Below are 11287 nucleotides of genomic sequence, written 5' to 3' on the forward strand. Positions count from 1 at the left end.
AATACAAAGACTTCACGAATGCAGAAAAGTCACCTAGGTATTGTTACATCTGCAACAATAGTACCATTATTCAAGTGTATAGTTGCTTCAATAAAGAAAGTCAACGAAGGCAGGCTCGACGCTGACAAACGAGGGCGAGGCTAGCGGGCTTGGCACCATTAGCCGAACGGACGGTATGGCTTCTCGCCGGGTTGCTTGTCCCCATGCCCATTACACCTACCAGCAGACCCCACAAGTAACCATCGTGAAGGCGACAGAGCAGCAGTCGCACAAGCGCAACCATAGCTTACAATTCGCGCAGGGCCATTACAACTTCAACTTACGAGTGCAAGGCCAGAGAACCGCCTCTGCTGCGCACTACGTCCGAAGCTACAAGCTACCTTGCTCCGCTACCTTTCTCTCACAACCAGCGAATAGCTTCCATCTCAGACCGACTTTATCGCGCGCCGGGCAGCACTTCAAATCTGTTCGGTTTCTCTACAACTCTCTACCGTCTTCCTCTACTCCCGTTTGCCACCAGTCTTCTCCGGAGTCATCATGTCGAACCAGGTCGTGGTTAGTAGTAATTCCCTGGGGCTCACACGAGGTCCATGGTTGGTGAAAGTATGAAGGCGAGCGTTGGCTGACAGCTAAACAACAGGGCAATGTATACGAGCAGATCATCCAAAAGGTGATCCAGTCGTCGCAGAATGACTTTGAGGAGTTTGGCGTCGATGTTACGACTCTGGAAGAGATGAAGCAGGTACGTTGAACGGCAACCCGGCCTTTTGGGGGCGGAAGAGTGCGCCTTGCTTGCATCGCATCGTATCGCATCGCATCGCATCGTCAAGTTCCACTTGTCATTGCAAGAGCAGCACCATCTCCATCCATCTTCATCTCTCTGTCTCCTTCTTTATTGGCATTGTCCATTTCCGCATCTATTTCATCGTTGGCAATCCCCTACATTTGTTGCGCGCATCAAGATCCTCGCAATGTAATCTGTTGGGTGAGTGGTGGTAGCCTGGGGGGTGTGTGGTTGAGGCTGGCCGAAAGCGGGGCTGAGTAGCCGGGTCGCGGTCGTCTTTCGCAGGTCAAGATCAGAGATCGGGGGGCGGCGAAGGGAGTGCGGCACCTCCAGTATTTGGATGAACTCTTTATACCCCCTGCCCTGGGCCACCTCGCCGCCAAGCCCCGTCCATCCTTTCTGCTTCCGGGCTAGCCTCCTTTTTCTTCCCCTACCTACCACCACCATTCACCACCACCATTATCTTGATATATCGTCATGTGACATCCTTGCGTCGTATTCCCATTCCCATTCTTCGTTCTTTTTCTTTCAGTCTTCTCAAGATGAGGAAAGTCTGAAGTACTAACCACTTTATTTAGGGATGGCAAGATAAGCTCACCAACCTCAAAATCGCCTCCTTCCCATGGGACCCACAGCCAGAACCCCCGCGTCAGCCGCCTACAGTACCATCCAATGTCAAGCAGGATGCTGACCATTCACCTGCCGTGGACCATGCCAACTTCCCCAATGTTGCTGTCAAGACCGAAAGAGGCTACGAACCCCCAGTCTCGGCATACCCACAACAACCGCAGAACGGCTATCAAGGAGGTTTCAACGGAGATGTCGCAGCGCAAAGGGCGCAACAGCTCATTGCTCAACGTCTCGGCCAGGTACCGCAAAATATGCAGATGCCTATGCATCCTCAGCAGCAGCAGCAACCGCAGCAGCAGCCACGGGTGATGCCAGGCCAAAACACAGCGCAGCAGATCCCACCACAGCAGCAACGCCAACCTGGCCAAGCCTATCCTCCACAGACAGATGGTGCAGACGATGGTATCGCAGACTGGAAAGCGTTCCTTGCGGCAAGGGAGGCTGCCGGCGAAGAAGGCCGCATCGCCGCTGACCAGCTGATGCGCACTCGGGTGGAGGCCATGATGGCCGATCAAGACAACGGCTTGGGCATGCCGCTCCGTGAGATGCCAAAGGGAAAGAAGCGTAAGGCTATCAACCGGGTGCGCCAGTCACAACAAATTGAGGCTTCGTCATCTAGTTCTGCGACCGTTCCACGTGTCGCTCCTTTCGATGGCGAGGACGATGTCAAGTCGGAGGAAGAGAACCCTGAAGATGCAATCAACTCTGATCTTGACGATCCAGAGGATGATCTGGACGGCGCCGACGGAAGTGATGATGAGATGGTCGACTATATGCTCTGTACCTACGACAAGGTGCAGCGTGTCAAGAACAAGTGGAAGTGCATTCTCAAGGACGGTATCTTGACCACGAACAAGAAGGAGTAAGTTCACTGTATCAGCGGCATCTCAAATCTGATAATTAACATATCCTAGGTTCTTGTTCCACAAAGCAAACGGCGAATTCGAGTGGTAAACAATCCCACATTGAACTCCTGCCAACTACTTCCTCGTCCTTAAACTACTACAACTTGTACCATACAAAATCATTTTCTCGGCTATTCCAGCATGACCATGCTTGCCTCCTCGACTTTCTCGGCCTGGCCACTCAAACCTCGATTTCTAAATTGGATATCTCGAGCGCTCTCTAGCGCCTTAACCACTCATCATGACCACAATCTCATCAAATCACGCACTGCAGAGATCACGCAAGAAGTAGGCACAGAGCTGCTATACTTCCCTGCCATCCCACGCATCTATCCTACTTGTTTCCGGCGTCACTCAAATCTCTTTGCACCAAAGAAGTGGGGACAATGGCAAACTTTGGTCTTGCTTCGTCTGGGAATGCTAGTGTTCATCACCTCTGTTTAGGAGTCCACTATGGGATTTGACGCCTTTTCTTTCCCCACTCCTGAGCAGGTGCCTCTACCAAATCCGCCCGTCTTCGAGCTTTCTTAACCTTTTTTCATGCTTGACGACATCTCACCCTGGCATGCTACTCCCTGCTACACCTAGACGAAATTATATGCTCCATTTTACTTTCAACAACACTTTCCCCCTCAAGGATTGGGCTTCCTGGCGTTGTTCTTCCCCCTCCCTTTTCCAAGTGGCGAAGGCCAGGCAAAAGAAGAGTTTTTCTTTTCTCTCTACAGCGAATCCTGCGAAGTAGTAGTAGTAGCCTTTGGGCGCAGGACAGAATACAAATTCAAAGATAAAGATTAAATACACTTGTTTTGTGAAGCGCTCAGATGTGATGTTATCTTGATGTGTGAACATGTATGTGTGAATGTGCATGAGCAGGAAGTCATCAGTGGGACAGCACGGTAATTCGTATGTATAGGATTAACCTTGATGAGCATTTGATAATTGGTAATCGTATCGAAGAGTCCACACGAGCCAGAGAACATGTCTCGCATTGGCTCTCTCCTTCCTTTGCTTGTCCTCCTGGTGCGGCCGTAGTAGACATGCATATTCCGATCCCATTGACTGATTGATTCCCCGCCTTAACCGGACTCCTCGCTAAAAATCGTACAAATAATAACACAATGGAATTCTCGTCCTAGGCGGATAAGACTAGATCTCTTTACTTTCCGCCAAGTTCGCTTTCGAGATGCTGTTGTGGGGATATGTGGTTAGCCATTGTACGCATGAATTGGGTGGAAAGGGAAGGCTTACACTCCATTCAGGCACCTCCTTGATGCGGCGCCACATCTCGCGCTCGAGGCGGCCGGCGGCCTTGACGTAGACGCTGCCCTCGCCGTTGTACTTCTTGCAGTTGGTGAAGACGAGCTGGGCGTCGTGGATGAACTCTTCGACCGTGGGGTACTTGTCGTTGTTGAGTTTCTGTGAAGTGGAGTTAGTTTCGACGGTTTCTGTATATGGTGAATGGGTTGGTGGATATGGGGTGGATACGTACCTCTTCCATGGTCGCAAGGTCCATCGGGCTGGTGATGACTTCGTAGTAATCCAGAACCTCGTCCTTGTTGACTGGTTGCTGGAACGGCCATGCATTGCTGTTGTTCTGCAGGTGAGTGAGGAGGTGCAAGAGTGGAAGATGGTTGGGTCCGTGGCGGGGTGCCCGAGCCATTTCGTCCATGTCAGGGCTCCAGCCCGATGCCTTGATGGCTGGGATAGTCAAGGGATCGATCTTGGTCACTCCGTTCTTCCACTGCGCGGGAGGCTGGTGGACTACAAAGGACTTTGAGACGGATCGAATCTTTGCGTTGGCGCATTCCTTTTGCTTAAGAAGCATGCGCCCAGACTCGAGGTAGCGGATCTTGGGCACCATTGAACACTGCATGATGGTTCCTCCTTCGTAATCCTTGATGTATCCCATCCAGCGCGATTTCTCGAGCGTGATCTCCTTGGTGAACCCTTGTTTCTTAAAGTAACCGATAGCATAGTTGTCTGCGTATGTGAGGAAATGCATAACATCAGAAGTTGCCTTGACATAGTCCTTCAAGTGAGACATAAGATGCGCTCCATAACCCTTGACCTGTTGGTCAGAGGATATGGCGCAGAAGACGATCTCGGCGAATTGGCGGCCACGGAAAGGTCGATATGTTATACCACTACAGAAGTCAGTGTCTGTGAGCCCTTTTGGGGGTGTAGTGATAGTGATACGCACCCAACAACTTCCAACGGCTTCTTCACGATGGCTATGCTCATGTGCGTGCGATCATAAACAAGACGGGCAATGTAGTCCTTTGGCATCTTAGGCAACTGTTTCTGGAAGATACATTTCAAGCCCGTGAGAATGATGGTGCTGTCCCTGCGGCCATCGTTGTTGACTACGCGAAACTCGATCTCTCCTTCCCTTTCTTCGATGACGGCAGGCTTCTCTGGGAAGGGAACTATCCGTTTTGCTGGAGGACGCGCCGGTTTCTCCTCTTCGGAGGGGCTCTCGCTCGATTGCTTTACGCGCTTTGGCGGCGAGCCAGGGTCGAGGGGTTGCGTGGCCTTGCGCTTTACTAGAGACAGAGACAACTGGTTAGCACGATACACCTCTATGAGCGGTATTTCCGGAGACGAAGACAAAGAAGGAGCAGGGGACGAGAACGGCGACAGAGTTTCTGGCGAGTCGGGGTAACCAAGTATCTTGCGGAGGTCATCCATCGCGAGATGAGGTTGACGAGGTTGATCGCGCATTCGCTGCGCGGGGTGGAGGGTGGGAAGGTAACAAAATCAAATCCAGACTTACCATCTTCACTTTGCGAAGGAACCATGCTGTTTGCTCTTGACAATTTCTGCCTCTTCACCTTCACTTACTTTGGTCTGTATGACATGAAGTCGGAGGTGGGCCTACAGGGCTGGTACAGCTGGCCAATCGGGAAATCTCCGGGCCGGCGCGTTGCAGCTTGAGGACACCAAAGCGTTCGCGACCTCGAGTTGTCGCAGCAGAGCAGTGCAGTGCAGCGCAATTCCACTTCTATCCATTGCCCTCGAAACATTCATGTCGTCGCCACTTTTTGATGTTTGGGAGGCTGCTTCTGCCTCGCCATACCAGCCAACCGTCGGCAAAAACTCTCAATTCCTCATTGGCTCCGTCCTGCTGTTTGCTGGTGCGTACCCCATGAGCTACTTGATGGACTGTAGAGCTCCGCTAATGTCTTTCAGCCTTCATTCTAGCCGGCGTCTTTGGACTCAGTACGTTCGACACCGAGATACGTCAGCTTCCAACATCATTAACCTCAGTAGACCGATCCTTCGTAAACCTCTCCCTGCTCGGCGTTCCAGCTTCCTTAGCTTTCGGGTACGTACATCATAGTTGGTTGGCAGGGAGTAGATGTGATGAAGTGCTCATACAAGTACAGATTCGGTGCAGTCTATATGATCTGTGCAGTCGGAGTCTACGTTTAAAATCTTACTTTTCATACTCCAAGGCGTTCGGGACCTAGTGTAGTCTACACGGAATGATATAAGCGTTCAAGACATCGAGATACCATCAAACCTCCATTTCCTCCTCTCTTACCAGCCATCTCCTACAATCTAGCACTATCAACTCTGTGAAACAAAGGCAGCCGCCATCATGGACGAAGAAGAAGAACGTCCCGTTCTCACAGCTGTCTCAAGCTCCGCAAGGCAGTTGTACTTGTTGCTCCGGTGCATCAATTTCTCCGACAAGGTGCATGTACAAATAACATCAAGCGGTCTCAAATTCTTCGTAGATGAGGCTAGTGTTATGGAAGGTAATTCGCCCCGCGCACATTATCAGGGAGAGGCTAAAGCTCATAAATCATGCAGGCTCTGCCTTCCTTGATAAATCCCTTTTCACCACCTATACATTTCATCCTCCTCCTCTGCCAGTACAAGAACAAAACGATTCCGATTCCGAGAACGAATTAGATCCTCCAGACCCAAACCCCGTCTTCCAAATCTCTCTACCCTCTCTCCTCGAAACACTCCAGATATTAGGTCTTACGGATCCCAATAACAATAAGCCTCCATGGGCCAGGGATAATCCCTCGTCTACGGCATTCAGCAACAATGTACTAGGCATGAATAACATGTGTCGAATCTCATATACCGGCTTTGGTGCCCCGCTCTCTATCATCCTGACCGAGTCCACTATCCGAACAACTTGTGACTTGACCACGTATGAACCCGAGTTCGCCGATGAAATACCATTCGATCGACAAAGCCTCGCTTTCAAAACGATCATGCGCGGATCCTGGCTTTCAGACGCGATATCCGAGCTTGCGTCCACATCACCCGAACGACTTTCCCTCGTCGCAAAAATGAACAAGGGGAAACCATTTTTCGCACTCGCTGCCTCTGGTGATCTTGGGTCTGCCAGTGTAGCATTCAACAACAACCCTACTAGCTCAACCCGCGCTCCGCCCCCTACACATCGCGGTGCGTCGCCAGATGCGGACGCTTCCACTCCGGCCAATGTCTTAGAAACGTTCCAGCTGAGCGACCCTGACACCCCGCTGCGATGCACATATAAGTTCGCATTGATTCAGAAAGCGGCAAGAGCGATGAGCATTGCCACTAAGGTCAGCGTGAGGACTGACATACAAGGTGTATTGAGCTTGCAGTTCATGATAGAGACTGAAGGGGCGAAGGTGAGCTTTGTTGACTTTCGATTCGTCCCGTTGGTAGAAGACGATGAGGGAGAAGGCGATACGTATCTAGCGAATGATAACGAGGAAGATGAGGATGCAAACGGCGTGGACAGTGCAACGGAGGATGAAAGCTAGGTGCTGGTGGAATATCTGATCAGCATGCATGTATTTATTGATTTAGCTTCTCAAGTAGAAATTGTCGATACTTGATGCATCCACGTCCAAGTGACAACCAATCTGCAAACACCATGAGAAGGTTGATATACACGGTAGAATTACCCATTGAATGCGGGACAGCCATCAAAGCGGCCAACACATTGCGGCTAAGGAGCAATGATGCTCTGCTGGTCCCCTCCTTCATGCCTTCAACAATAAATAATAGATAAACGTAGAAATGTTTAAGCATGCGTCGCCCCTCTTCGATCTCTGTGGCTTCACGATCCGCCCCGTAAGGGCGTCATTGCCTGTTCGGTCTTCTCTGTAAGGCACTCAAAGGGATCAAGAATTATATATAGAACGAACGCATTCTATCAGTATGAGTTGAGTACAATGTAGCGACGCACCGGGAAATTCAAGCTAATGTTCACTTATTAGCTCAAGAAAAACGGCTAGGCAAGCTACATCAGGAAAGATTGATAGATGATCAGTTAATTAGTTAGGTAGGCATCTATATACATACATACTAAATGGGTGGCAGACACATTGTTTTTCAAATATTAGAAAAAGAATAAAATGAAATGACTCTCTGTTGACACACATAGATGAAATAAATAGACATAGGAGACGAAGTAACTCTACTGAGCAAAAAAAAAGGATCAATCCCAGCTTGTCCAAACATACATGTCCTCCTCCTCTAGAAAGAAGAAGGTGTGAGTGGTTCGTCTCATCTCATCTCAAACCCAAGACCAAAAAAAAGTGCAAAAAAAGAAGTGTCGCTTCTGTGGATCGAACACAGTACCTCCAGATGTTCAGTAGAAACCGAAGTTTGCAGCTGTTGATGGCTGATTGCTTCAGTCTGGTGTTATTGTTAGTTGATGGTTCGAATGAGTAATTTGTTGTTGAGTGGTACTAACCTGGCGCTCTCCCAAGTGAGCTAAAGCGACTGTTGAGTCAACTTGATTGATGATGAGTTTGAAAATATTTGGGTATATGTACCCCTCCAATTATTGAGGTAGTGTGCCCCGCTGTTGGTTCGTGGGTGGGGTTCGGTGGTATGGGAGCCAATGGTGGGGCGAACTGTTACCTCGAGCTACCGCCTAATGTAATCGCATGATTTACATCTGGAAATACTACAATCTTCCTGTGGTATCTGCTACTTCTTACATAATATCTTGGATCTAGGTTGCCATATCTAATTCTGCTTGTTCGCTCTCAATCCAACCATTTTGAGGGACATGGTGGCAGATAAAGGATTGTTGTCTCGGCCTTTTAAATGTCTACACCCAAGGACCAGCTTCCAGGAAGGGGCATGTATGTATGCTTGATTACGATCAAAAATATTCATTCATTAGTAAAGTGATTAGTAGAGCTATTCATCACAGCTCAGAATGCGGTATATTAGCTTTGGTCGTCCGTCTTCAACTCCGGAGGGCGACCCAGCCAGCTTTTGCGGACCGGACTGTCCGTAGTTTCTGGTAGGTTATCACTACTCGTGCTGTCCTCATCTCTCTCTTCCTGCTCTTTTGTAGCACTCTCCTCCTGACGCCGTTGTTCGCGAAGCTGTTCTCGATCCGGATCCTCCTCGCGCCTGTTCTTCTCCCGCCAACTCGCAAGTTCATCTTCCTCCGTCTTGAAATGCATCCACACCTCGTCCCCGGGACTGTAGAAACCATGTGCCTTCTGCCGCTTCAACTTTCTTTGCACTTTTGCTGCCATGCGTGTCCTAAATTCATTAGGGACTTTGAGCTTTGCGGCGATATCCTCAGTATCGGGTCTATGCAGGTTTGGAAGTTCGTCTAGCAATGGAGTCTGGAGAAGCTCTTCGTCCGTTAAGCATCGTTGGATGATGGATTTCCCGGCGCCCTCTGTAACGTCCCGAAGAAACTCGAGAGATGCACTACAAGCCGGGTGTTATCCCAGTATCCAGTATACAACTCTTTTTTGAACTACGCACCTGATGTTCAGATCGATTGCCCTCTGAGGGTGCACTGTCGCCTTCAGGAAGAAGGAGCACACATGAGGAAATAGTATTGTGAAATCTGACTGTGAAAGGTGTATTGAACCTCTCACTGTGCACAAGAACGCTGGTGCTCCCTGCTCTCGTGTTTCCTCCATTAGAGATGTAACAGCATCCAAGTTCTTTTGCCAATACATGAATGCCTCTGAGTTTATGCCTAGTAAAGGAAGATGAATTCTATGTCGTGGGTCATCTTTAGGCGGCTTGATCGGTGCTCTGCGGAGTTGTCAGAAAAGACTCATACCATAGCTTTCGTTTGACTCACCCCCATATATCGTAAATGATTCCCGCTTGAACATAAGAAAATCGATCGGCGTTTCTTAACAGCTCAACAATGGTAGCAGCACCGAAAGAGTGTCCCGCAACCGTGACTCTGTCTACGTGAAACCTTTTCGTCCACATTGACCAATCCACTCCGGCTAACCCTCTTGAGCTTCCGCCAATATATCCTTCTCGTCTTAGGTTTCGGCGCTCTATTTCGGCGCCTCCACCATTGCGTATATCGCAGAGCACTTTGTAGGCCTCTTCGATTTCTGCAAGTCGAAGTTCAATCTGGGCGCTTCTGAGTTCGCCATCAACACCCTTCTCGTTCTTTGGGCTCGTATCAAACGGGTTGTCTAGACTAATGTCAGGGGTGGCAATATAAATCGATACAATCGGGATATTGACCTTTGGGAAATACGTAATCCTACACAAATTAACATATGATTCATTAGGATGGGAACAGCCAGCTTACAATTCTGTCATAACCTTTCCTGATTTCCTCATGGGTATGATCGACATTTCCCTGAGCTTCCTGCTTTTGAGAGCCCTCTCCGCCCTCTTTTGGGTGATTAACAAAAGTCCGTGGACCCGAACCGTCTCGATGCTCCAAAGCGCAGACGACGAACCCATAGCTGGCAAACTCGGCGCACATTGTTGAATATGCTGTCCTCGTTCCTCCTAGCCCATGGCTAAAGAACAAGAGCGGAAATGTTGGCTCTTCAGAACCACCGGGTGGTGGTGGACCCTGCTTGTTCTTTATCTTATGGCCATTCTTCTTCGAATTGCCCATAGGCGGCCAGTGGGTTGCGACGGGTGAATTGCGAAAGGCGCGTAACTTTGTAAGCCCAGTGGTTGCGCCAAAGTAAGCCACGGCCACGGGTCCTGGAATACCAGCAAACTTTCCATATCCCTTCGCAACTTCGATCCTGGGTCTTGGGAGCCATGTTTCGCGAGACCAATTCCTCCTGCCACCAGGATCCTTCCCAGAGCCGGATCCAATCGCTGCAGGATAGTACAACGTAAACAACACCGTTTCGATTTTCAATAGATGTTTTCCGTCGCGCGTGATGTGTGAGAAGGTTCGCGGATTTTCTACTGGAACTTCAATGTCCATGGATCCAACACTGTATGGCCCAGAATAGGAAGGCAAATGTGCTTGTAGGAAACCAAGCTTGTCTCGTAAGCTTGTTGGCGGTCTTGATCTGGGCTTTTTGGCGCGTGGGATCTTTCCAGTGCCGCCAATTGCACTGTTCGTCCTACCCAGCTCCTCGCTCTTCCTCCCAGTTATCTGGGCTGGAAGATGCATTTTCGGGTATGGTACAAAGGAACATGCACTGGACAGAGAAGGGTGCAGAAGCTGGAGTAACTAGGGAGAGGAAAAGGTATATGTACAAGCGCAAGGTGCTACTGCGCCATGGTAATCAGCGCTAAGGTTGAATTGATGTACTTTTAGCAAACATTTGATGCAAGACAGACTCGAGCTATTGAAAAAGTTCAATGGCTATCGATACACGGAGGAGCCACCGGCATCTCCGGTCTGTACCGATCTGGCGCTACTTGGTAGATGTTGATGTTTGGTTGTTGTACGAGTATCTTGAGATGTACCATGACATCATTAAGGGGCAGAGAGTCTCTATGCTCAAACTGGAATGGCGGTGTTCAGGGTAATCAACCGGAACCGACTAAGCGCTCACACAAGCGCACACGCACACACATCAAAATGACTCAAATATAAGACACTTCTAGGCTAAAGAGATTAATCTGCCCCGTCAGTTGTTTTAATATGAATATAGTTTATTCAATTCTCAAAATTAACATCAATCGACTGAACAAGTCGCTTTAGCTCACTTGGGAGAGCGCCAGGTTAGTACCCGACAAACCCATTACA

At 49.4% G+C, this 11287-nt stretch overlaps 5 protein-coding genes across 5 annotated transcripts; 3 read left to right on the forward strand and 2 right to left on the reverse strand.

The window, feature by feature from the left end:
* Window positions 1–86: 86 nt before the first annotated feature.
* Window positions 87–2641, forward strand: BU24DRAFT_154507 (transcription factor IIA, alpha/beta subunit). The gene is made up of 5 exons (XM_033521311.1): window positions 87–235; window positions 302–555; window positions 641–742; window positions 1363–2276; window positions 2329–2641. Exons 2-5 carry the CDS (start codon window positions 538–540, stop codon window positions 2366–2368), a joined length of 1074 nt encoding a protein of 357 aa, XP_033385968.1. The 5' UTR covers window positions 87–235; window positions 302–537; the 3' UTR covers window positions 2369–2641.
* Window positions 2642–3228: 587 nt separating this feature from the next.
* BU24DRAFT_420674 (Bromodomain-containing protein) lies at window positions 3229–5162 on the reverse strand. Its single transcript, XM_033527535.1, has 5 exons — window positions 5093–5162; window positions 4520–4862; window positions 3809–4463; window positions 3568–3735; window positions 3229–3505 (listed from the first exon to the last, which is right to left on the reverse strand). Exons 1-5 carry the CDS (start codon window positions 5115–5117, stop codon window positions 3476–3478), a joined length of 1221 nt encoding a protein of 406 aa, XP_033385969.1. The 5' UTR covers window positions 5118–5162; the 3' UTR covers window positions 3229–3475.
* A 182-nt stretch (window positions 5163–5344) lies between these two features.
* BU24DRAFT_460650 (uncharacterized protein) lies at window positions 5345–5751 on the forward strand (the record flags this gene model as incomplete). The annotated part of the gene is made up of 4 exons (XM_033531834.1): window positions 5345–5453; window positions 5509–5538; window positions 5590–5644; window positions 5706–5751. The coding sequence occupies 4 exons, from the start codon at window positions 5345–5347 to the stop codon at window positions 5749–5751; spliced, it is 240 nt and encodes a 79-aa protein (XP_033385970.1).
* Window positions 5514–7163, forward strand: BU24DRAFT_420676 (Rad1-domain-containing protein). The gene is made up of 3 exons (XM_033527536.1): window positions 5514–5644; window positions 5706–6080; window positions 6136–7163. The coding sequence occupies exons 2-3, from the start codon at window positions 5921–5923 to the stop codon at window positions 7092–7094; spliced, it is 1119 nt and encodes a 372-aa protein (XP_033385971.1). The 5' UTR covers window positions 5514–5644; window positions 5706–5920; the 3' UTR covers window positions 7095–7163.
* Window positions 7164–8289: 1126 nt separating this feature from the next.
* BU24DRAFT_420677 (uncharacterized protein) lies at window positions 8290–10970 on the reverse strand. The gene is made up of 5 exons (XM_033527537.1): window positions 9872–10970; window positions 9805–9823; window positions 9401–9752; window positions 9073–9351; window positions 8290–9015 (listed from the first exon to the last, which is right to left on the reverse strand). The coding sequence occupies exons 1-5, from the start codon at window positions 10703–10705 to the stop codon at window positions 8517–8519; spliced, it is 1983 nt and encodes a 660-aa protein (XP_033385972.1). The 5' UTR covers window positions 10706–10970; the 3' UTR covers window positions 8290–8516.
* Between the last annotated feature and the right edge of the window lie 317 nt (window positions 10971–11287).

The sequence above is a fragment of the Aaosphaeria arxii genome (assembly GCF_010015735.1).
Source record: "Aaosphaeria arxii CBS 175.79 unplaced genomic scaffold BU24scaffold_3, whole genome shotgun sequence".
Lineage (NCBI taxonomy): Eukaryota > Fungi > Ascomycota > Dothideomycetes > Pleosporales > Aaosphaeria > Aaosphaeria arxii.